The following is a 22741-nucleotide window of genomic DNA, read 5'->3' as shown; positions in this document are numbered from 1 at the left end:
GGTTGGATGGATGGACATTCAACCATCCGCCCGTCCTTTTGCGCATCTGGAACGTAACGTAGCAAGTGGTCGTCCTTCCATGGGAGTACCTTGTAGGGTCCCTACTCACATCAACCATGTCGAGGCTTCTTCGCTGCCTCTCCTACTGAGCTGCCGTTTCTCTCCCAGAGGCCGTGTGTGTCTTTGGCCAGCTGCCGTCGCCCGATGGTCGCAGATCCCTGCTAGCTCATCATCGTGCCATCTTATCGTGTGCTTGTCTAGGCTCCCCCCCGGGTTCGCCCACAAGGGAAATGGAGCCGAAGACGACTCCTCCGCGGCGGCCCCGTTCCACCACGCCATGTCAGCGGAGGAGCGCACACACACAAGGGCGCGAACGGATGGTGACACTCTCGCACGAGACAGCGAAAGGCCAGTGCTTAGACAAGAGAGAGAGAGAGAAAAAGAGAGTCCAGGACGATCCTCGGGATGAGGAAGAAACACAAAGACGGTCAGGCGGGGGGGAGGGCCGGTCACTTGCCATGCCCACCAAAGCGGATGTCCCCCCTCTCTGCCACCGACATTCATGGGGGCAGAGATTAGGTTGATTGACGATACTCTCGGAGACCCGTTGATATTGGCCAACTCTCTGACGCAAACTCAATTCGACACTGAGAATGAGTTCAATGTCTGCGCTCATCCTGCGAGCGTGCGTGTGTGTGTGTGTGTGTGCGCGCGCGCCGTACACCACCAACAGGAGCCTTCGCGATGACGGGGGCATGGGCGACGATACAAAAGAACCAGCGCCAGCGTCTTTGATTGGATTGGCAAGCTCGGTTCTGCGAACGCCGCAGCCGCACATAGTCGTGCTTCCAAAAAGTTCCTCTCCTCTGGAAGACTCAGTCAGTGTTCGACCTTCCTTACTCGACCAAGCTACCCCCGGTGCACCACCACCACCACCACCACCGCCGCCGCCGCCGCCGCCGCCGCCGCCTAGGCTGAGCCAGCGGGAGGATGGAAAAAGACTAAGACGAGGTAGATATCCGGCGGGTTGGGACTCTGTGTACAGATACAGCGGCGGTAGCATCGGCGGTAACTAGAGCGGCAAGTGTCAAACGCTGCCAGCCCAGTCTCACCCACTCACCCATGTAAGTGAACGGGGGGGATCCTCCTGCAGGTTCGTGGGTATCGAATGGAACTGGGCCCGATGGCTGGTCCGGGAGGCCAAGAGGGGTGGTGGTCATGGCCGGGAAAGGCAGAGAGAAGACCGAACCGTCGAGGACCTCCAGACAAGCTCACTGCCCAAGAGTTTGCCCTTCTTTTTTCCCCAAACAGCCTGTTGCTGTGTGACTTCATCTCACAGTCCGTCACTCAGTCTTCAGCAGCAGCAGCTTGACCCATACTGAAAAGACAGCCTTACCCACACCCCCTCGATGCACACAGACACACACACACACACACGCTTGATTCAGCGCGGGTCGAGAGAGCACGGCATGCAAAACGATCCCTCCAACAACGTGCCGGACCCTTTGTTATCGGTCTTGTCGAAATGCAGAAGGTAGACTGCCCCATCTCCAGGGTTGCACCAGTCAACCACGAGGAGGGAGGTGGTGAGGGGGGGGGGCGAGGCCTCGGACAAGACGACCCTGGTCAGTCACATCACCCTTGCTCCCGGAGAGACGAGGTCTCTGTTGCCATTGCAGCTTCCCTTCTCAGATCAAGGGGGATCTTTGCTGCATCTTTCTGGGGATCGTCTCGTGGCGACACTATCACTGTCACTCTAATCCACTCTTCTCTTTGCCTCTCTCTCTCTCTATTTCGCTTCGCTATCCAGGCCGTTGGGAACCAACCCATGGGGGGGCCCATGGTCCCACCGACGATAAGCATCTCGTGTGACAGACTGACTGACTGGGGGATGGTCGTCTCGTCGTCGAGATGGGATGTTAAAAGGCAGAGACATCCTCGTCCTCTTTCATCCGCTTGGTCTTGTTTCCGGTCACTGGCAAATCTCCAGCCCATAGAGTCAACGGGTCCATCCAACGATCCCGCCTTTCAACCTCAACCTCAGCAAAGGGTGAAGAGACTTTAACAGACTCCCCAGCGCAACACCAACATGACCGACATCCGCGAGGAACGGGTCCCCGGCCAAGGCCAGGGCCACGGCCAGGACGGCGTCTTCTCGAGCGAGAAGAACACTCCTGTAAGTTGATTATCTCTTTCTCCCAGCTCGACGGTCCATCTACTCGACTCCTCAACCACCATGACACACAGAGATAAGTAAGCTAACTAAGTGTTTTTTTTCCTTTCCTCTCAGTTCGTCCACACCAACTTTGACGAGGGCGAATTCAATGGCCACGTCGAGAAGGACCTGAACGTCACCGAGGACGACCTCCTCGAGGCCAAGGAGCTCGCGTCGCAGCTGTCCCTCGAGGAGGTGCGCGAGATGATGTTCAACGTGCACAAGATCCACGAGAAGGACCCCAACTTCCCGCTCGCCATCATCGAGAAGATCGAGGACTTCCTCGCCAACGACGACGTGTTCGAGAACCCCGAGAAGCACGAGACGCTGATCCAGGAGATGAAGCTCGAGGCCGCCCTCATCACGGGCAACTCGCCCTACGCCGAGGTCCGCGCCGTCGTCGACAACCACGACGACCCGACCATGCCCGTCTCGACCATCCGCGCCTGGACCATCGGCCTGGTCTTCTCCGCCCTGCTCGCCTTCGTCAACCAGCTCTTCTCCGTCCGCTACCCGTCCATCACCATCCTGGCCAACGTCGCCCAGCTGCTCGCCTACCCCTTCGGCAAGCTCTGGGAGAAGACCCTCCCGGACGTCGGCTTCACCCTGGCCGGCCAGCGCATCTCGCTCAACCCGGGCCCCTTCAACCGTAAGGAGCACATGCTCATCACCATCATGGCCAACGTTGCCTACAACATCCCTTACACCAACTACATCATCTGGACTCAGTGGTACGTCTCTTTTCCTTCTTCTTAGTCTGCTGCTTCTCAGTCTTCTTCCCTACACACCAACCCCCCCCCCCTTTGGTGGTTGTCAACATCTCTCTAACTCTTCCTCAAGGCTTCCCAAGTTCTTCAACCAGTCGTGGGCCTCCAACTTTGGCTACCAGCTCCTCATCTCGCTGTCCACCAACTTCATCGGATACGGTCTTGCCGGCCTTTGCCGTCGCTTCCTCGTCTACCCTTCCTACTGTGTCTGGCCCGCCTCCCTCGTCACCATCGCCCTGAACTCGGCCTTCCACACCGACAAGAACTCGACCGTTGACGGGCCCTTCCGCACCGTCTGGCGCGCCAGCCGACAGAAGTTCTTCTACATGGCCTTCGCCGCCATGTTCGTGTGGTTCTGGTTCCCCAACTACCTGTTCACCGCCCTGTCTTCCTTCAGCTGGATCACATGGATCGCTCCCAAGAGCCGAGACCTCGCGACGGTTACTGGCTTCAACAGCGGTCTCGGTATCAACCCCTGGCCCACCTTTGACTGGAACATCCTGTGAGTAGCCATCCCGCGGTCATTAACCATGATGATGATGATGACGACGACGACGACGACGACATCTTGACCTTTTTGCTAACTATCGGACTCAAAAAGCCTGTACGACAACACCGACCCCTTGATGGTCCCCTTCTTCTCGACCTTCAACAAGTTCCTCGGCGCCTTCTTCTCCATGTTCATCGTCTTGGCCATCTGGTACACCAACACCTACAACACGGGATACCTGCCCATCAACTCCAACAAGGTCTACGACCACTTCGGCTCCCTCTACAACGTGTCCCGCGCCGTCAACGAGCACGGCCTCTTCGACAAGGAGGCCTACGAGGCCTACTCGCCCCCCTTCCTCGGTGCCGCCAACGTCATGGTCTACATGTTCTTCTTCGCCATCTACACCGCCACCATCACCTACGCCTTCCTCTACCACCGCCACGAGATTGTCCTCGGCTTCAAGGCCCTGGTCGGCAGCTTCAGGAAGAACAGTGATATCGAGAAGGACCAGGTTCTCGATGTTCACAACCGTCTCATGAAGGGTGAGTCGTCCTTTTCTCTCTTTCCTCCATTCTCCCTCACACGAGCGAGCATTGGCGTTCCGTGCCGGACTGCCATGGAAATTTTTCTACCCACTGCTCGTTCAGCCTTGCCCAGCTTCATCCCACCCTCTCATCCATAACACGTCACGGTCCACTAACAAAACGTCCAGTCTACCCTGAGGTCCCCGAGTGGTGGTACTTGGCCACAGCCGTCGTTGCCGCCGGTCTCGGATGTGCCGGAATCGCCGCGTGGCCCACGTACACGACGGTGGGTGTCGTCTTCTACGGTATCATCCTCTGCCTCATCTTCGTCGTTCCCGTCGGCATCATCAAGGCCATGACCGGTATCGAGGTCACCCTCAACGTCCTCGCCGAGTTCATCGGTGGTTCTTGGGTCGAGGGCAACGCGCTGGCTATGAACTTCTTCAAGTCCTTCGGCTACGTCACCTGCGCGCACGCCGTCTGGTTCTCCAACGACCTGAAGCTCGCCCACTACGTCAAGATCCCGCCCCGCCACACCTTTTGGGCTCAGATGATTGCCACCTTCATCTCGACGCTCGTCTGTCTCGCCGTCCTCAAGTTCCAGTTCTCCATCGAGAACATCTGCACCGAGGATGCCGCCAACAAGTTCACGTGCCCCGGCGTCAACACCTTCTTCACCGCCTCCGTCCTCTGGGGTACCGTCGGCCCCAAGAAGATCTGGGGCGCTGGTGGCCAGTACACGGCGACCCTCCTCGGATTCCCCCTCGGCGTCTTCATCGTCCTCTTCTTCTGGGGACTCAACAAGACCTTCCCCAAGTGGAAGTGGGTTCGCCAGATCCACCCCGTTGCCATCATGTACGGATGCCTCGTCTGGGCTCCTTACAACATGTCCTTCGTCTGGCCTTCCGTTCCCATTGCATACTTCTCCTGGGTGTTCCTCAAGGGTCGTTTCTTGGGCTTTTGGTCCAAGGTAAGCCTCCTCCCGATCCCTACTATACCGATCACTTTGACTTCGGTTGCTAACATTGATCCCCAGTACAACTTCGTTCTCTCTGCCGCCTTCTCTTGCGGTATTGCCATTTCCGGCATTGTCATGTTCTTCGCCCTTCAGTGGCAAGACGTTGAGATCGACTGGTGGGGCAACAGTGTCGTCTCGGGTGGTTGCGAGGGCAAGGCATGCCGCCTCCTCACTCTCGCCGAGGGCGAATACTTTGGCCCCCGTATCGGCGACTTCCATTAAATGAAGTCGTTCCTGTGCAGTAGCCGGGCTCTGGCTGTCGGGGCTTACTCTCGAAGCCTAGAGATCTGTCATTTATGTATCTGAAGTATGCTCGCCGGCCGGGAAGTTGCCGGATAGACCTGTGTACTGTAATGTCTTTCAAAAAGAACCCTCCTAGGAAGGGAATATAGTTAATGCCATGTCGCCATGACGAATTCTGGTACATCGACTTGGACTGTCTTGCTGCTTTTGTCCTATACGTGTAATTAGACGCCTTGATGCCAACAGATCCTGCGGTTATCTTTGCTAACTTGACAGAGATGCACCTCCTACCAGGTGTTTGTGGTTGCGAATATTCGAATGTTGGCCGAGTTGGTTTACACGTGCGTTACGGGAATCTTTCCCACGGAGTACATAATAGTAACCATGTCGAAGAATGGCGTATCATATTTTGCCATCGACCAAAATTGATTATTGCCGTCGATTCTCATGACTCCTTTAGGACGTTGCCCATGGTGGAATTTGAAGCTCCCGACGAAGCAACTTGCTTGCTATTAAGCAGCGTTCGTGTAAGCGTATATATACCGCGGCGCATCGCTTATCTCCCCGAACGTGGAGGCAGGCCGGCACCGGATCGGCGTGGCTGTGCTGGAATAGACGAGCCGAGAGAGGCAGCATTGTGGGGTGCTCAGAATCGAAAGGGGCCCAGTGGTGTCTTCGCGGACGGAGTTGCGGGTGTGGTACAGGACTTCGAGTGAGAGTAATGTGAGTTTGGGGTCCTCTAGACAAGGAATCATCATGGTTCAGCCAGTGCTCGGGGCATCATAACGGCTGTTGATGCCGGCCGGGAATCTTCAAGTCATGGTGATCATGCTTCTCAAGGCATCAGCCAAGCCGAGTGTGAACCGAGAACATTTCCATTTCTATAACATGTCAACGTAACAAATGCATTGGGTAATGTTGAAGTCTCCCGAGTCAAGTTGGTTAAGTTGTGCCACAAGCGTAGCGAGGCATGAAAGCGAGCGGTTACCAGTATAAGCACTGCGATGGGAGGAAAATAATTCTCATTTCAGTTTCCAAGAGCGGTAAACAGAACAGTGATCAAGATTGGAAGATAAGTACCATCTTCGGACCAGTTTCGAGGCAACTTGAATTGGAGTGTGCAGAGACGACTCTCGCACTTCGACTTCAATGAGACCGCCGCGTGGATTTGACAAGGGCCTAGGGATGGCCCAGTCAACTGCTGCTGTGTGACATCGTCAGACAGCAACACACCGTTGAATATCACGTTCCGTCGGCCGAATGACTGCCGGCGAGTCGGACTTGACATTTGGTCGAGAGGCCTTTACTCGGAGCATGATTTGCTCGGCTATGTATGAATTCTCTGGCTGATTATGCGCTGCGTCGAAGTCCTCATGTGAAGATAACGCAGGGCGACTACACCGAGAAACCGCAACCTCTCTTACCTGAGATGATCGCAAAACCAGACATTTTTGACAATACAAAGACCGGCATAATCCACGGTTGAATGCTTGCCTAGCATAGAGAGCCGATATGGGGTATCTCTATTGCCAGCTCGCCAGGGACTCAGTCATAGTCTACCCCCCCCCCCCCCCCCCCCCCGACGATGGCCCCAAAAGACGTACCGTACACGAGAAGAGACTGCGAAGCTATTACGAGCAGAGAATCAACCGCGGCTCACTAGCGTATTGTGAAAAGACTGAGATCAGAATGAAAGAGAAGCACCCCGATCGTCGCCTGCAAACCTGGTATCACATCGAGAGAGACATCCCGTCTCCCACGTCACTACTAACATCACCAGTCCGCGACACAATAACTCACACCTACGGTCTCCTCCCGGGACCGCCGAAGCAACACGCGCCGTCATTCGAGAAGCAACGGCTGCTCGTGCCAGAAAAGCAACAGCCGTCGCGGTCAGAGTAGCAGCAGCCTCCTCTCTTGGAGAAGCAGCAACCCCGGTTTTCGCCGCAACAACAGCTAGGCGTGCCTCTCAGGCTCTCCCGCTTGTCTGCCGCCTCGTGAGACATGGGGTCCGTCATAGTGTACCCCTCGTCTGCTTTTTCCTGCTGCTGCTGCCGCTGCCGCTGAGCTCGCATCCCAGGTCGCGGCGTAAGCATATATCCCCCTTTCATCGAAACCGCGCTTCCCCTTCGCGGTCCCCTGCGAGAAGCCCAGTTGTGTCATCATTCCTGGAGCTGCTACAGGAGCTCCGTGACACGTCGACGTCGGCATGGCCCAGTTCGCGGAGGGAAGGTCGAGACGAGTGAGGATGGCGAGGTGAAGACGGTGGTCCCATGATCTGCGGAGGCGGGAGTGGAGCCGTTCGAGGATGGCTGATACGGCAGAGACCACATCATCCTGTTCCTGATAGTGTTGCAGTTGCCGTGGCGGTTGCTGTCGTTGTCGCTGCTGGTGCAGTTGTTGGCCATTGTAGTGGTCGTCATCCCTGTCGACAGGGAGATCGTCTGCCGCTAGACGTCACGCGCAGCCAGGTCAGAGACCTCCCTTGGACGGGTCCATATTTCTTACTGGGGAGAGTTTTGATCTTCCAATAACGTAAAAAGTATATAAAAAAAAAGTAAAATAACAAAAAGGGAGATCGCGGCCAGCGTCGGGTTGTGTTGTGAGATGGGCAGATCGCGGGGAAATGGAGCCCTTTCGCCCTTTCGTCGCGTGCGTGATGTGCGCCGTGCGTGCGGGCGATGGAGACTCGGTGTGGAGATGCCGGGTCTTCGGGGTCTTTGCGAGTTTTGTACGTAATGAGGTGCTCGTCAGGCGTTTCGATCAAGTAATGGATGGGGTTCCCGAGACGTGGATTCGCGGGGAAATGGGGTTTGGGGTTTAAGAACCGGATATCAGGCAATGGATGTTGTTTATTGTCATCGATGAGAAGGTTCAACGGAGTAGGTGTAATTAGCTGCTAGTTGAGTGAAGAGGACTTCAGAGTAGACTTCAGAAAGGACTCCACAGAATAGCCCCAAAGAGGAACTCGTAAACATCAAATTGGCACCAAACCCAAATAGGGGGGGTTGCTATCGCTTGGGTGATGAATTGACGAATAACTGTGGCTGCATGTTCAGCGTGGCTTGTGAATTGCCGCACAACATCAACTCAACTAGGGGGAATCATTCATTGGACAAGTCACTTCGGTGCTGGCCGTCGTGGGCTGCTCATCCTCGCTGGTCCAAGCATGCCCGCCCCATGTACGGATGCGAATCTCGGAGTTGCTGTTGTCATGTCAATGTCATGCAGGGCCTGCTTCAACCAACTCCTCGACGCCTTCGCCCGCCTTCCAGAATGCTTCGACGGCGTCCCGGCAGCAGACTAGACCCGACATGGCTGCCCAGTGTCCTCCAGCCATCCTCCTGCAGCCTCATAGGGCTTCGACTGCCCATGCCTATGTCTATGCCCATGCCCATGCCTGGCATTCCGCAGAACACTTGTCTAGGGCTTCTGGAAGAGCACCGACAAGCGTCGTCGACAGTCTAGAGATAAGAAGCCGGCGCCATGCTACCACATCATCGACCGGGAGCCAGTAGAGGCGCTGGCCAAGACCGTCCTTCCGCCGCCGGCTGCGGGCGTTCAGCCCAGGGACAGAACGACACCCCCCCCTCCCCCCCTTCAGACGTGGCATCACCTTATCAGTGTGCAGCAGCCCTTGGCCATGCCGCCACGGAGATCATCGAACAGGCTCAGCCCAAGTCTCGGGCGACTAGGAGCGGCAGCGGCAGCGGCAGCGGCATTCCTCCCTCCTGGCCTCGCTTCCCTCCCCGCGGTCTTGGGCTCTTCTTAGCAGCAGCAGCAGGACAGGGCCGTTATCGTCAAGGGGCCGCGGTCGCCTTGCCTTCAGCTTCGATGGCTGCGGAGAGAGAGGGAGAGAAAAAAGGAGAGAACACGGCAGGGCGAGGGAGACACTAGGCGATTCCAAGACGGGATTGTCTCCCTCTTGGCGCATGTACAGGACATGATATTTTCTCCGACCCGGGCCGCCCTGCAGCAGCGTCTTGTTTTTTTCAGCTGGCGAATGTTGAGGCTGCAGATGAGAACCAACGACATGTCTTCGACAAAATGTTCGTCAAGAAGCGGAAACGTTTCGTGAGTACTCTGCGGTCAGCGGGACGCACTCGTCACATATATCTGGCCTGGCTTTCAACAGCTGGCTGTGTGAGCGGGTCAGCTCATAAGAGTGAAAAAGAAAAAGAAAAAACGCAACTCGGCTTCCGCGCGTGCGTGAGAAGTCGTCGTTGTCGTCGTCGTCGTCGTCGTCGTCGTCGTCGTCGTCTTCAACGTCTTACTCGCGGTAAGTCGGGTTCATCGCCCGCCCCCTTTCTTGTCGGATGTCGATCAGTCATTGATAGGAACCGGCACGGATGAGGCTGGTTGTCCACACGCACACATACACACAAACGCATTGCTGAGTCCGTCCGTCAAGTCCCGATATCTGCCCCTGCTGCGAGATTACACAGCTATCCTATCCTATTCAATCCAATCCAACCCAACCCAATCCAGTTATATCCAATATTCGGAGCGGGTCTTTTTTAAAATCCCACAAATGCGATACACTACCAGACTTCGGACAGCCCGAGTCCCACCCGTCACCCGCAGTCTGGAGAGATAAGAACCGAGGAGCAGAGGCCAACGCGTAACAGGAAGCTATTACGTACGAGCAACTGTCTTGCGCGCGAATGGGATGCCTCACCCAGCTTCCCCAGAGGATGCTAATTTAAAATCCGTCACCTTGGATTGGGTTGTCTGGACTCTGTCGTCCTTCTCTCCACTCCTGTTCGTCCGAGGACGGGGGGGTTGGTGTTTTTTGTTGGAAATAGGTTGCAGGTTGTGTCTCTTTGCGCAGACCGTGACATGATTGACATAGCAGCAGTAAGCAAACCACTTCGGGCTTCAGAGGTTCACATGTGATGACAACAGAGGCCGTGTCTGATGTAGCATCGTCCCGGTCGTTCTCCGTCTTGCTTTGCCCTGTTGCAACCCTCGAGCCAAGAAGACCGAATGGAGGGGGGGGGGGGGAGGGGGGAGAGGGAGCTTTTGCCTCTTCAGGTGGTTACGGGTGCTTTGTACCGCTCTAGGCAATCTTGGGTACGGGGCGTCTACGACTGCCACGCCGCCAATGTGGGTTAGTTTCTTGATCGATGAACGGGGGGGATGGGAAGGAAGGTCGAGTCGACTGCGAGCGCGTTGCGTTGGCACCGCGATCGGAGCCAGGCTGTGCAAATGTTTCCACTGCTTGTTTTCCTTTTCTCATCCTTTTTTCTTTCTTTTTCTGCTTCATTTCTTTCCACTCTGAAGTACATCGACAACACATTCGATGGTCTCCAGTGGAATCCTTGTTCAGAACTGCTGTGAGTATATGCATACGTGACGAGACTCGATAACTTTAATAGTTAACAGTGCCACGTCGGCTTGTGAGTGTGCAGTTTGGTGAGAGATGCTGAGGGACACTGCTTCATCCCGTCCTGCCGGGGATATCCTCGCATCTGGCATCTCTCTCTGGCGCGACTGAGTCGTGCAGCCATTCTTGCCCGGAGGTGCGCCCCATCGTCCCGGCGCAGGGCGAACCACCAGAGGGACAGCTCTACGAATAACAGTGGTCCGTCTCATTCTCGGGATCTCCCCCCCCCCCCCCCCCCCCCCCCTTGACCGACACGCACGTCGGTCGTTCTGGGCAGCACCTGGGATTAGGATACGACAGTACGCTTTTGGGTGATTTCCCGACTTCACCCCAATTAAACTGGAGCAATGCCAGTTTGCCAGGGGGGCAAGGGGACATGGACGCATGGGTAACGTTATGGGACATGGTCCGCGACGGGATCCGCTCTTGGATGTGGTGCCTCTGGGGTCCTCTGGAGAAGAAGAAGTGAGCGCATGCAGGGCAGATAAGTGTTCCGTCTCCAGCGCAAACGTGCGGTTGGTTGGTGGGCTTTCTGATATCGGAAGTGCAGATAAGACGGGCGGATGAATGACTTCACACTGACTTTGAGGATGCGACTCGAGGGAGTCTCAGAGACACTCGGGCCGTCATGACTGTTGACGAATCAAGGCGCGGAGAGACAAGGGGCGAGGCGTGAGGTGAGATGAGATGAGATGAGATCAATGGGAGTGAGGCCGTGAGGGGGTTGGTTGGTTAATGGAAGGACGCTAGAAGATGCGACCGAAGGTCTTGATCTGGCCCAACGAGGACCATGATGACGGGGATGGGCATGCCAACTGGTTCTCTGTTTGTCCTCGGCTTCCGGGGTTTGGCTGTTCGTTCGTTTCTTTCTCATAGTACGTGTACTTACTTCACTTCCTAAACGGCCACTAACAACATCTTCGTTGGCGGGTTCTCACCTACACGAAGCGATGGCGCACTGATGGCTCGTTCGAAACGAGCCGGCAAATGTGGGATGAGCCGTGGCCTGTCATCCAAGTCTCTCTCATGGGCGGGCTCATTGTGGTTCCGGTACAACCGCGATAGGGCCAACGCCGGCGAAGACTTGACTCTTGTTGTGTTGGGTGGTGGTGGTGGTGGTGTGTGCTGCACATGGAGGAGCGGGAACGGCAACGCACCTGGAGATATGAGAGATATTAGACAGGGGGGGTAGGATACAATCTCCTAGAAAACACCCCCTCCCCTGTAGCTTGCAAGGAGCCTGTTCCAAGTTTCCGTGGTCGAAACGAGGTGTGTAAGCCGGAGGGCGAAAACGGGCCATGAGATGGGAGCTGTTCCTCTGGAGGAATGGTCAAATGCAGAACAAAGAGACGAGAGAAGATAGACCATGACGATGACGCTGTGCTACGCGGCGCGGGGTGGGAGGGGGGGGTTGACAATTGTCGCTCAACGCTTGACGCAATGAGCCATTCACACACAAACCATCACGCGTCGGCAACGACAACGGTAACGAGAGCTAGCGTTACAAACAAGACGCTAGAAGCCTCACGACCGAAGAGAGAACGAGTGAGTGTGTGTGTGTGTGTGTGTGTGTGTGTGTGTGTGTGTGTGTGTCCCGTCCAGCTGCACGATGTCGGGGGTCTGTTAGTCTACAAGGGGGGCCAGGAGGGAAACCTGGGGGGGCGCGGCGGCCAAGATCAGCTCCCTCCGCCTTGGCCCACTCACACATGTAGCGCATGCCCCAGGGTGTGATGCCCAGGCAGCATCCGTCCGGATACACTAGACCAGTGGGCGGAAGTCGTTGATCAATGATGGAGGACGAGGCCGGAGTGCATTGCTTGGCGACGCAAGCCTGCCAAGGGGGGGAAACAGCCCGTTTCCCGTGAGTGCCGTGCCGAAAAACCAAATCCCAAAGAGCCGCTGCTGCAACCCTGGCGGGAGGAGTAAAAAAACAACGGCGGACAAGATCAGTAATGTGAGTGTGTGTGTCTAGCCGTCAATGATGCACGACTCAAGCAAGAGTGCAGTTACCATAACAAGAAATGTACCCTGAATTACCTGTACAGAATCAGTCTCACTCAGTCTCCAAGCCGACTCGGATCTCTCTCTGGCTGGCCCATTTCACTCTCACTTCCCCTCACCGACCTCTTTCCCCCCAAACCTCCTACTCCCAGAGACTCGTGCTCTTCAATCCACTTGCACTGCAAGTCCCCCCCCCTTTGTCCACCAGTTCGAGGGGGCGAGACGAGAGGAGAGGATCAGGGGGGGAGGGTCGAGTAGAATAATGGATCCTCCAGATAACGTTGAGGAGAAAGCCACACGCGCAGTGGGCGGATCGGCCGCTTTTTCGGAGCCATTTGCTAACGGCTTCAAGTGACAGCGTGGCCATTGGCCAACCAGCGCCGCCCACGCTTATCTGGGGAGACGGGGACTTGTCATGGCCCATGGACTCTCGGCTCTCGACTCTCAGATGTTCAACCGCCCGGACGGGGGCAACGCACGGCTGTCAGACTGTCTCACTGCTCGGTGGAGAAAGAGAGAGAGAGAGAGACAGAGACAGAGAGCCCTGAGAGTCTGTCAGTCAGTATCAAGACTGGAGACTCGAGACTGGAGACCGGATTGAGCCAGCTGTGGGAATCCCATTGTTGTGGTTCCCGTCCTTGTCAGTTGCCTCCTCCTGGTGTCGTATCCGAAGTCCCATCCTGCATGCCGGGAAGCTGTCCGCGCCCAGCCCGCCCACGCACTAGGGGAAGACTCGACAACGAGCCTGCTCTCGTTGGTTTGCCTTGGGCCAGAGTACGATGTAAGTAGTGTTGGGTGGTGTACGTATCGAAGCACGACCCAAAGCCGAATCGCCCCCCCCTTCCCCCATCTTCATCCCATCCCATCCCATGGACCATGACCATAATGCGACAGGAAACCGAGGGGGCGACTGTGTCCAGGATGGCCTGCCTTTTTTGAGCCCGTCCTTGCCAAGATTTGCCTCTCTCCCCCGTCTGTCGATACAGCTAGACATCGTAGAGAGAGGCAAAGGCGGACACAGACACAGACCAGACCAACCCGAGCCCAACCCGACTCAAACTCGGATCCAGCCCTGGACCCTCCCTCACCTTACCTTATCCTCTATCCTCTCTCGTGTGGTAATTATCCATCGTCAACGGAGTGCAACCTGCTTACCCCCTTCCTTGCACGACTTGGATCCGCTTGCCGCCCTTGACAAGAACCCTTAGTCCTTGCGCGCGCGCCGGTTCCTCTCCTTCATATAAACCTCTCTTCTCCCCCTTCCCCCTCGTCTCATCTATCCAGAGTCGGTTCGGCACTTCCTCTCCGTCCTTTCTCCCATTTCCTCCTCCCTTTCCCTCTCCCCCCCACGGGTCGTGCTCCAGCAAATCGTTCTTCGGAACAGACGTTGTCAACTTGTCTGTTGACACACACCCATTCTCGACACCACACTTCCGTTGAGAGACGAGAGAGAACACACGACCATCACCATGGCTCCTCAAGAAGGGGTCCTCCCCACAACGGTCGAGGCCGATGAGAAGGCCATCGGCGGCCCTCCCGGCTACGACTCGGGCAGCGGCAAGGCCGTCCGCGGCGCCATCAGCGAGGAGGCCTGGGCCACCCGCGCCGGCCTGAACCTGACCTCGTTCAAGAAGCGCGAGTATGGCCGCGGCATCGTCGAGCTCGACCGCGCCATGAGCAGTCGCCACCTCCACATGATCGCCATCGGTGGCTCCATCGGCGCCGGTTTCTTCGTCGGTTCCGGTGGTGCCCTGAGCAAGGGTGTACGTATTTTTGTGTCCCGTCCCGTTGGTCGTCGTCGTCGTCGCCGTCGTCGTCGTCGTCAATGTGTTCTTCGAGTTGTCTTTTGCTGACCCGATCTGCAGGGTCCCGGTTCCCTCTTCATCGACTTCCTTCTCGTTGGTATTATGATGTTCAACGTCGGTACGTCTTGAGCGATTGCATCCCCCGCCCCCGCCATGAGCAAGATGTGCAGTTTCAGCTGACGTGGTGAAATCAAAAGTGTACGCCCTTGGTGAACTCGCCGTCATGTACCCCGTCTCTGGTGGCTTCTACACGTACTCGACTCGCTTCATCGACCCCTCCTGGGGATTCGCCATGGGCTGGAACTACGTCTTCCAGTGGGCCATCGTGCTCCCGCTCGAGCTGACGGTATCCGGTCTCGTCGTCCAGTACTGGAACCAAGAAGTCAGCGTCGCCGTCTGGATTACCCTCTTCTTCCTCGTCATCGTCATCATCAACATTTTCGGCTCCATCGGGTACGCCGAGGAAGAGTTCTGGTCGTCGTGCCTCAAGCTCGCTGCGACCATCGTCTTCATGATCATCGCCCTCGTCCTCGTCCTCGGCGGCGGCCCGGAGAGCGGTCAATACAGCGAGTACTCGGGCGCGAAGCTGTGGTACGACCCCGGCGCCTTCCGCAACGGCTTCAAGGGCTTCTGCTCCGTCTTCGTCACAGCCGCCTTCTCCTTCTCCGGTACTGAGCTGGTTGGTCTGGCCGCGGCCGAGGCCAAGAACCCCGTCAAGTCGCTCCCGGGCGCCATCAAGCAGGTGTTCTGGCGTATCTCGCTCTTCTACATCCTGGGTCTCTTCTTCGTCGGTCTGTTGATCCCCTCCGACGACCCCTCGCTGCTGTCCGAGTCCTCGTACTCGGACGTCAAGGCGTCCCCCTTCGTGCTGGTCGGAAAGTACGCCGGCCTCAAGGGCTTCGACCACTTCATGAACGTCGTCATCCTCGTGTCCGTCATCTCCATCGGCGTGTCGGGTGTCTATGGTGGATCGCGTACGCTCACCGCCCTGGCCCAGCAGGGTTACGCGCCCAAGATCTTCACCTACATCGACCGCTCCGGACGTCCCCTGCCGTCCGTCTTCGCCATCCTCATCTTCGGCCCGTTGGCGTATGTCAACCTCAACGCCAGCGGACCCGTCGTCTTCGACTGGTTGTTGGCGCTTTCGGGTCTGGCCGCCGTCTTCACCTGGGGTTCCATCTGCCTGGCACACATCCGCTTCCGCAAGGCGTGGGCGTACCACGGCCACACGACGGACGAGATTCCGTTCAAGGCCATCGGTGGCACCGTCGGCTCCTGGATCGGTCTCTTCCTCTGCTTTGTCGTTCTCGCTGCTCAGGTATGTTTTTTTTTTTCTCCTCCCCTTTTTGTCTGCTCACTCTTCTATCCAATCGACATGGGAAAATCGGGATGCTAACGGAAGGGAAATAGTTTTACACTGCGATTGCCCCTCCCGGTACGAGCGAGCTCAACGGTGCTGAAGGCTTCTTCAAGTCGTACCTCGCCCTCCCCGTCGTCATGGTCTTCTGGATGGGCGGTTTCCTCTGGAAGCGCACTGGCTGGCTCCGTACGGCGCAGATGGACGTCGACACTGGCCGACGTGAGCTCGACTGGGACGAGATCCACGCTTACCGCGCGCGCATCGCGGCGTTGCCCAAGTGGAGACGCATCATTCACCACGTGTGGTAGTCGAGAGGCAGTTGATGAAAAAAGGAGGCAAGGAGACGAAAAAAGGAACGCCATACGCGCCTGCGCTTGCAAGAAAAGCGTGGGCAGTGAGGCTCGTTACCCCGTTCATGTACATTGTAATGATAAGGAGGGGGAGTTCAGTTCCATGATTGACGACGTGCCTCATGGAACGAGGCGACTCATCCTAGTAATTGTTAGCAGAACTAAGATACCACGAGTGTTTTTTACACATTAAAAACATCCATACCCCCCCCCTGGCTGTAGATAGTGTCATCAGGAGAGGCCTGCGCATCGTGATGCTGGATGAGAGCTGTATGTTGTCGATGTTGTGTGTTGTTCGACTACCACGTGTCCGCTCGCATACGAAGAAAGGATTGAGAACAAGAACAGCAAATGTGACAGAGGTCTGCCAGCCTGTTATGTGTTATGTGCTTTCTGGTCTTGCTGGCCACTGTAGATGCCAAGACGCTGCGGGCGTTCTTGGGGTTGAAGCAACCCCCTCCCCCCCCCCCCCCCCTCTCCCTTCGGAGGAGAGGAGGTGCAAGGCAGGCAGACCGATAGCGGTGATTGCACTGATTGTCCAACTCCGGGAAAGCTCGCCCATAGGGAGAGGACCAGGGCTTGCCTGCGCCGTCATAACGACATGCTAGGGGGGTTTTCTTGGGCTGTCTTGGGCTGTCTTGGGTGACTGGCGACAAGATACGGGCGACCAACCCAGAAGAGCAGGTGGCAAGGGCGCTATCGGCGTTAGTGGCTGCAGATGGTTGGCGCAGACGATGCGATATCTCTCGGCGTAGGGAGTGTGATTGGGAGACGTGAGCGGCATCCTCGCCGGATCCAGTGTGTCTGTCCGCTAGGAGATAGGAAGCCAAGCGGCCAAGACAGACAGGTCTTGTTGTTGGTGTAGTAGAGGATCGAATCGTTCTCGGTTGGAGTTCCTTGCAGAGGATGCCACGGTAGCGACGTTGGCATCGTTGGCAGTAGAGTGCTGATGCTGGTGGTGTGTTGCCCGACGCTTGTAGTGATGATGTTGATGAAGGTGGTGGATCGCCAGGCCGAAGTTGTTGACTGACTGACTGACTGACTGACTGTCAGTTGGAGATAGTGTCATTTACTGGCTGGCCAGGCGACCAAGTTCCAGGCCAGGCATCTCATCTATGCGCTCCTCAAGCTTCCTGTCCGCGCCCCGGGCTGAGCAAAGGTAGCTCCGGCCACTGAAGAGTATCAGGGAGCAGGATCGAGAGAAGAAGTTGCCGCTCTTCTTGTCTCTTCTTGTCTCCCTGATCAATGTCGTGTGGGCTGGCTGGCTCTTATGCCTCCTAGGTATTCAAAACAAAACTCAATTGGCGCGACAGGGTGACAAAGACGCCTTGCCCATTGTCATTTTGGCGCCCTTCGACCCCGAATCTCTCCACAAATGCCCCCGCTCACAGCTGTCTTGCAGGGAACCCCCCACCAACAAACACAGCATCCATCCATCTTCTAGTCCGCCCTCCTCCCTGACCCAGTCACTCATCGACCGCTCCAACTACCTCTGCACAGCCAACTGTCAGTGTTATAAACAAGGGCGAGGATGCGCTGCCTCCATCTACGGATAATCTGCCTCCAGTCCTAAATAGCTAAACCTAACCAAGCAGGGTTCTCTGCTGACTAACCCGTCTTTCATTTAGACGGGCCAGCTGTCCAGCCATAGAGAACTAACCGTTTGGCTCGATCGTTCACAAACGACTAACTACATCGTACAACTCCCGACCCCTCCAACACAACGCCGTCAACCCCCCATCTCTTTCTTCCCTTGCCCTTCAACACTACCTTCTTTCTCTCATGCCTGACCTCTTTTCGACGGGATTCCATCTCCCCGGAGGACAACATCGTTTTCGGTTTCTTTCGACTTGCCTGCACAAAGTGACACGTTTACAACCCATCCTGCCTATGATTTGCCCTGTTGAGACTTTGTCGTGCCTTGTAGTGCTGGCACGTTAGACAGAAACAAGTTTCAGTTGCAGTTTGAAAAAGTAACCTCGTCAATACCAGGCTTCTGTATTTGTATTGTCTACAATTACTCCCCCGTCTCCCCTTCACTTCCTTTCATCCACCCATAGAGATTGCCGTCTTTCCTCCCAGGTCCTCTCTTAGCGGTAAACGCTGGTTGCTTCGAGCCCACGAGTCACGGGCTCATCTTGACCAACCGGACAAAGTGTTTAGCCCGAGGTCACATGAAGGGGACCGTTACCGTCGTCAACAGGGCAACCAGGTCCGTCAGACTCGAATTCAACCACGCAGGTAGCATCGATGCCGATGGCAATGCCGATGAAGTCGGTATCCTTCTGCTGGGTGCCGCTACCAAGGACGGTGCCGTCGTGTCCCCTGACCTCGCATGTCTCAGGGGCGCCACCAAAGTCCGACTTGCAGTGGAAGACACGCGCGTTGTCCCAGCAGTCGCCTTCGATGGTGAATGTGCGGCCGTCGCCAGTGTTGTAACAGGGGGAATGGTCGTCAGGGTAGGCCTGGTCGTAGACGGCCTCGCCGGCGTCATTGAGAATGGCAAAGCCGGTGTAGCCGCCGTTCGTACCACCGCCCGAGGGGCCACCAATGGCCCCGAAGGAACCCGATGACCAGACGACGCGGAGGTGCTCGGCGTAGGTGGTGGCGGTGAGGGCTGAGAGCCCGATGAGGATGTTGCGGAGAGAAGAAGGCATGTTTGTGACTGGAAAGTTTTGAGATTTGTTGACTTTGTGATGAGTGATGAGTGATGAGTGAAGAGTGAAGAGTGAAGAGTGTAGAGCTGTAGTGCTTGATACTCGTTTCTCGGGGGCTTGATGGAAGGGTTTTATACTTCTTCCAAGTGCTGTAGACTCGGCGCAATGCTACGGCTCCAGTTTGCTAGACGTCTTTGAATCTCAAAACGCTGATGTCATAGTATCGAGCTCATGTTCGTCTCACTCACGATGCTGTTTGTCTATTCCTATGAAAACTGGACCAGTAGTTTCCCCGGTGAAAGCAAAGCAGGTCGCAGCTGACCCGATGGGGAATCTTTGGTTCCGCTAAAGGAACACGCCTCCGCTAAAGGAATACACTATTTCCTGCCTAACCATAGCAAGGCTGTTTCTTTGCCCACACGCGACGGGGCTGGGCGGCAAAACTGGGACATGGTCACTGATGATCTCATTGATTCCTGGAGTTGGTTTGAATGTTGCTACTCTATGGAGTCACAAGGCTGGGAAAGGCGGAAACCGATCTGCTACGTCCAACCGGGGGAGAATGGAGATATGGATACACGGAAGGCTTCCGAGTTCCGTTTTCAGGCTCCAGTGAATTGAGTCCGTTCAGGGGTTCCAGTGACTCTTGAAATAGAGTTGCTTGTCTCTGTTGAATTTGTTCATGTGCGCATCGGGCTGACGCGACGGATATCAACCCTCGGGCAAAACAACCAGTCCATTTCGGCAAGAACAATGAAGAGAATCATTCATAGTTTGTTGCTGTAAGACATAGATATGTGCCGAATAGTTGCACAGCCTATCTAATAACATACTGAAGTCGGCCATACATATCACGGTAAACAACGGGGATGGACATAACCCCCTGATCTACCAAAGTTCCAATGCATCCAATTTCTTGACCCACCAATGCAATGTGATGCTTGAGAATAGAATAGAATGCGAGAGCTGGAATACCTGAAAAAGTGCGTGCACTAGGCAGCAGCAGGCAGCACCTGAAGTGGTACAAATTGGGCAATTGATTGACAGGACGATGCCCGTTGATATGGAGTTCCTACTCCATTTGTGGAGTGTCAATTCTGGACGGAATGTCCCCATCGCTTCGGCCGCGCTAGGACGGATGGATCATGAATGATCTTCGTACCCGTAGCCTAGCAAAGCATTCTAACCACAAATCCGAGGCAGCAAGCCAAAAGAGCACCCTCCTTAGTCACGCAGTCAGTGTAAGGTTCAACAGCAAACGGAGTAGGCCTTGTCTGTTACAGGGACACCACTCAGTACATAAGCACTGGAGAGGCAAGCAAACGGTCGGTTGACTTCACCGACTTCAGACAGTTCCGCGTCGGTTTCACCATGTTCCACCCCGTCCGTCTCAGGGAGCAATGCCGTCCACTTCAGGTTGGTGAGGCTATTACGAAGAGGCTGCCTCCACTCAATCTGGACGAGGCTACAGGTAGTGGGGACGAAGTAGTGGCTGGGTTGGCGAAGACCAGCAAATACTTGGTGTTCGCGCTTTATGCTTTTGTCTTTCTTGTAGACATTAACCATAATACTGATAAACATGAGTATTTCACAATCTACTTAACAAGATCACTAACAGAAGACTGTTTAGATTGAGTGTTGAACTTGACAAATCTCTGCAAGTCTTCCGGACATGATCGGTTAATACATCTTGTAAGTTAGACCGCCTGGCCGTCACATCACTGAAAGGAGTTCGAATCTGAACCTGGGGCAAACGCTGGATTTTCCACCTAGGGTCAACAGTGTGGTAAACGGAGGTTGTTGTCGCACAGAGTACAAGCCTAGGTCAACTGTAGCGGTCTGTTCGGCACTGAATATAAAGTGCTGCTTACGTAATTGTACAGTGCGATGTACACTTGACGACAACACAGCCCTTGTTCTCACTGATGAAGCTTTTGAGGCGACGAGCGTGACTAATCCCGTGCGCAACTTCGAGGACAAGGCCAGGGCCCGGGTTTTTGCACGCCACTGCGCTGGAGCTATGATTCAGGAAAGGCTCATGACGCCGATTTTTCGTCGAGATGACGGGAGCGCTCTCCCATACTCTCAGTCTAAGTACTGCCTCAATTGCCTCAGGCCTGCCGCAGGCTTTGAGGACAAGCTGGCCAGCTACTGTTTCGACGTGGGACAGCTAATGTCGTCGATTGTAATTCGTCTGTGGCCGTTTGACGCAGAAACAGCGTCCAGATGTGAGCGGTATCAAGATATTGCGACCAACGCCGTTCTCGATCAGGTCATGCGGTACAACCCGACCACAGCCGTCTACAATAACACCTTCATCAATCAACGGCAGAATCGTGGAAAATAGAGGGAGGAATTAATCGAAACCATGGTTCAGCACCTGATCCACCAGAGAAGCCGAGTATGGTGGTGAGTTATGCCGTTGATGAGAGTATTTGATCCATAGGAGAACGGAACACAAGGAGCACGTTTAAGGTGGACCTATCAAATCTTCCAAGCATTTGGATAACTCTGCGGTTTAGAGACGCAGTATTTTCTGTCTGGTATTCTTCTTCTATGGAAAGATGCTGGAAGTTGAGAGTTGTTATCAACTCCCGACTCACCACGAGCGAACGACTCGAGGTGACGATAATGGCGTTTGATATTTCCCCTTTCCTCCAACTGCTGTCCGTTGTCCTATGTTCCTCCAATATATTGCTGTGTTGAGAACTTTCTCGCTGTGAAGACCTCGACGACTACGACGACCTTCTGATTGGTCTCTCGGCGCATATTTAGCAAGGTCTCACGCGTTCTAGGAGCTTAGTCGCACTGTAGGAAGTAAGTAGCTATTCTGTTAGTTCACTTTTTGAGCGGTAACTTACACAGTAGACAGCCTTCGGGGGAAATTCGTTAGCAATCAAGTTTGTAAAAGTGAAATGATAAGTGAGAACTTACACCTCCGGGGCAGTCCTGAGAGGTATCCTCTTGGTCACGAGCGTTCTGCGGGGAGAAACATGCTCCCCGGAAAGTTGGGAAATCTGTTGATTGAGTGTTTTTGCACTTTGGTAATACTTAGAAATATGTTGCTTAGCGGAATGGCTGGCTGCTACTCACGCAATAGGAGTTTGCTCCCTTTCCCTAGACGAACATATCTGTCAGTAGTGTTCGTGCTGCAATGGAGGTAAGATGCGAATAATTACATAACAAGTATTCCCATCTGCGAGACCCCATCCACCGTTGCAATACTTCTGAAGAGCACTAGCAGTCAAAGCCTGCGCCAGCAGAATCGTAATGAAAGCAACCTTCATGTTTGTCAGAGAAAGAATGAGTTTTCTATAAAAAAAAAGAGAGCAACAAAAAAAGAGTGTACCGATGAATTGGATGCTGCAGTCGCGGTTGCTTTTTAGGATCATATTAGGAAGAGTCGATCGAGTATTTATATCTGGCTCGAAACTGTGTCTAGTGACTACTGTTTGACACCAGCCTCTTGATGAAGTAAGATGACCAATTCGAGGCTGATGACAGACTGACTAGCTACGGAGTCGTGTGTATTGTCATCTAACATACTTTTTGTCGATTCAGCATCTCTGTCTCAGGTAGGGGGTGCGTTTGCGGGCCGCAGATGGCTTGGGCCCCGGGACGACCCCCACTAACTAACATAATGGGGGGGGGGGGACTCGCGATGGTAAGGTACAGGTGTTATAAGACCGGAAATGGATACTGGTTTATGAACCTTAACTGAAGTAAGGGACAAGAACAAAAACATTGATTTTATATCGGTAGGTTAGGTAGGTGAAAGAGCAACGAGAAAGTGTACCTTGGTTACGCTAGTTGTCTAGATCTGTAATAGCGCATAGGATAGGTAGGTAGGCCAAGTAACATGTGCTAGGGGTAGAACCTGCCGCATACCAAAAATATCCCCAAGTTTTGCGCAGCGGCGGAA

General features: G+C 55.0%; 5 protein-coding genes across 5 annotated transcripts; 2 read left to right on the top strand and 3 right to left on the bottom strand.

Moving 5' to 3' along the window:
* The first annotated feature begins 1983 nt into the window (after positions 1-1983).
* Positions 1984-5437, top strand: CDEST_05987 (Putative oligopeptide transporter, OPT superfamily). Its single transcript, XM_062922146.1, has 6 exons — positions 1984-2176; positions 2291-2946; positions 3056-3484; positions 3584-4017; positions 4188-4969; positions 5036-5437. Exons 1-6 carry the CDS (start codon positions 2090-2092, stop codon positions 5237-5239), a joined length of 2592 nt encoding a protein of 863 aa, XP_062778197.1. The 5' UTR covers positions 1984-2089; the 3' UTR covers positions 5240-5437.
* Positions 5438-7216: 1779 nt separating this feature from the next.
* On the bottom strand, positions 7217-8667 carry CDEST_05986 (uncharacterized protein; the record flags this gene model as incomplete). Its single annotated transcript, XM_062922145.1, has 3 exons — positions 7217-7710; positions 8378-8456; positions 8509-8667. 3 exons carry the CDS (start codon positions 8665-8667, stop codon positions 7217-7219), a joined length of 732 nt encoding a protein of 243 aa, XP_062778196.1.
* A 3918-nt stretch (positions 8668-12585) lies between these two features.
* Positions 12586-16645, top strand: CDEST_05985 (Putative amino acid permease). The gene is made up of 4 exons (XM_062922144.1): positions 12586-14410; positions 14513-14570; positions 14650-15770; positions 15863-16645. Exons 1-4 carry the CDS (start codon positions 14117-14119, stop codon positions 16118-16120), a joined length of 1731 nt encoding a protein of 576 aa, XP_062778195.1. The 5' UTR covers positions 12586-14116; the 3' UTR covers positions 16121-16645.
* Positions 16646-18321: 1676 nt separating this feature from the next.
* Positions 18322-18896, bottom strand: CDEST_05984 (uncharacterized protein; the record flags this gene model as incomplete). The annotated part of the gene is made up of 1 exon (XM_062922143.1): positions 18322-18896. Exon 1 carries the CDS (start codon positions 18817-18819, stop codon positions 18322-18324), a length of 498 nt encoding a protein of 165 aa, XP_062778194.1. The 5' UTR covers positions 18820-18896.
* Positions 18897-21618: 2722 nt separating this feature from the next.
* On the bottom strand, positions 21619-22106 carry CDEST_05983 (uncharacterized protein; the record flags this gene model as incomplete). Its single annotated transcript, XM_062922142.1, has 5 exons — positions 21619-21627; positions 21681-21692; positions 21754-21858; positions 21913-21936; positions 21999-22106. 5 exons carry the CDS (start codon positions 22104-22106, stop codon positions 21619-21621), a joined length of 258 nt encoding a protein of 85 aa, XP_062778193.1.
* Between the last annotated feature and the right edge of the window lie 635 nt (positions 22107-22741).

The sequence above is a fragment of the Colletotrichum destructivum genome, chromosome 4 (assembly GCF_034447905.1).
Source record: "Colletotrichum destructivum chromosome 4, complete sequence".
NCBI classification, from domain to species: Eukaryota; Fungi; Ascomycota; class Sordariomycetes; order Glomerellales; family Glomerellaceae; genus Colletotrichum; species Colletotrichum destructivum.
Note: the sequence above shows the minus strand (reverse complement) of the source record. Positions and strands in the feature narration are given on the sequence as shown.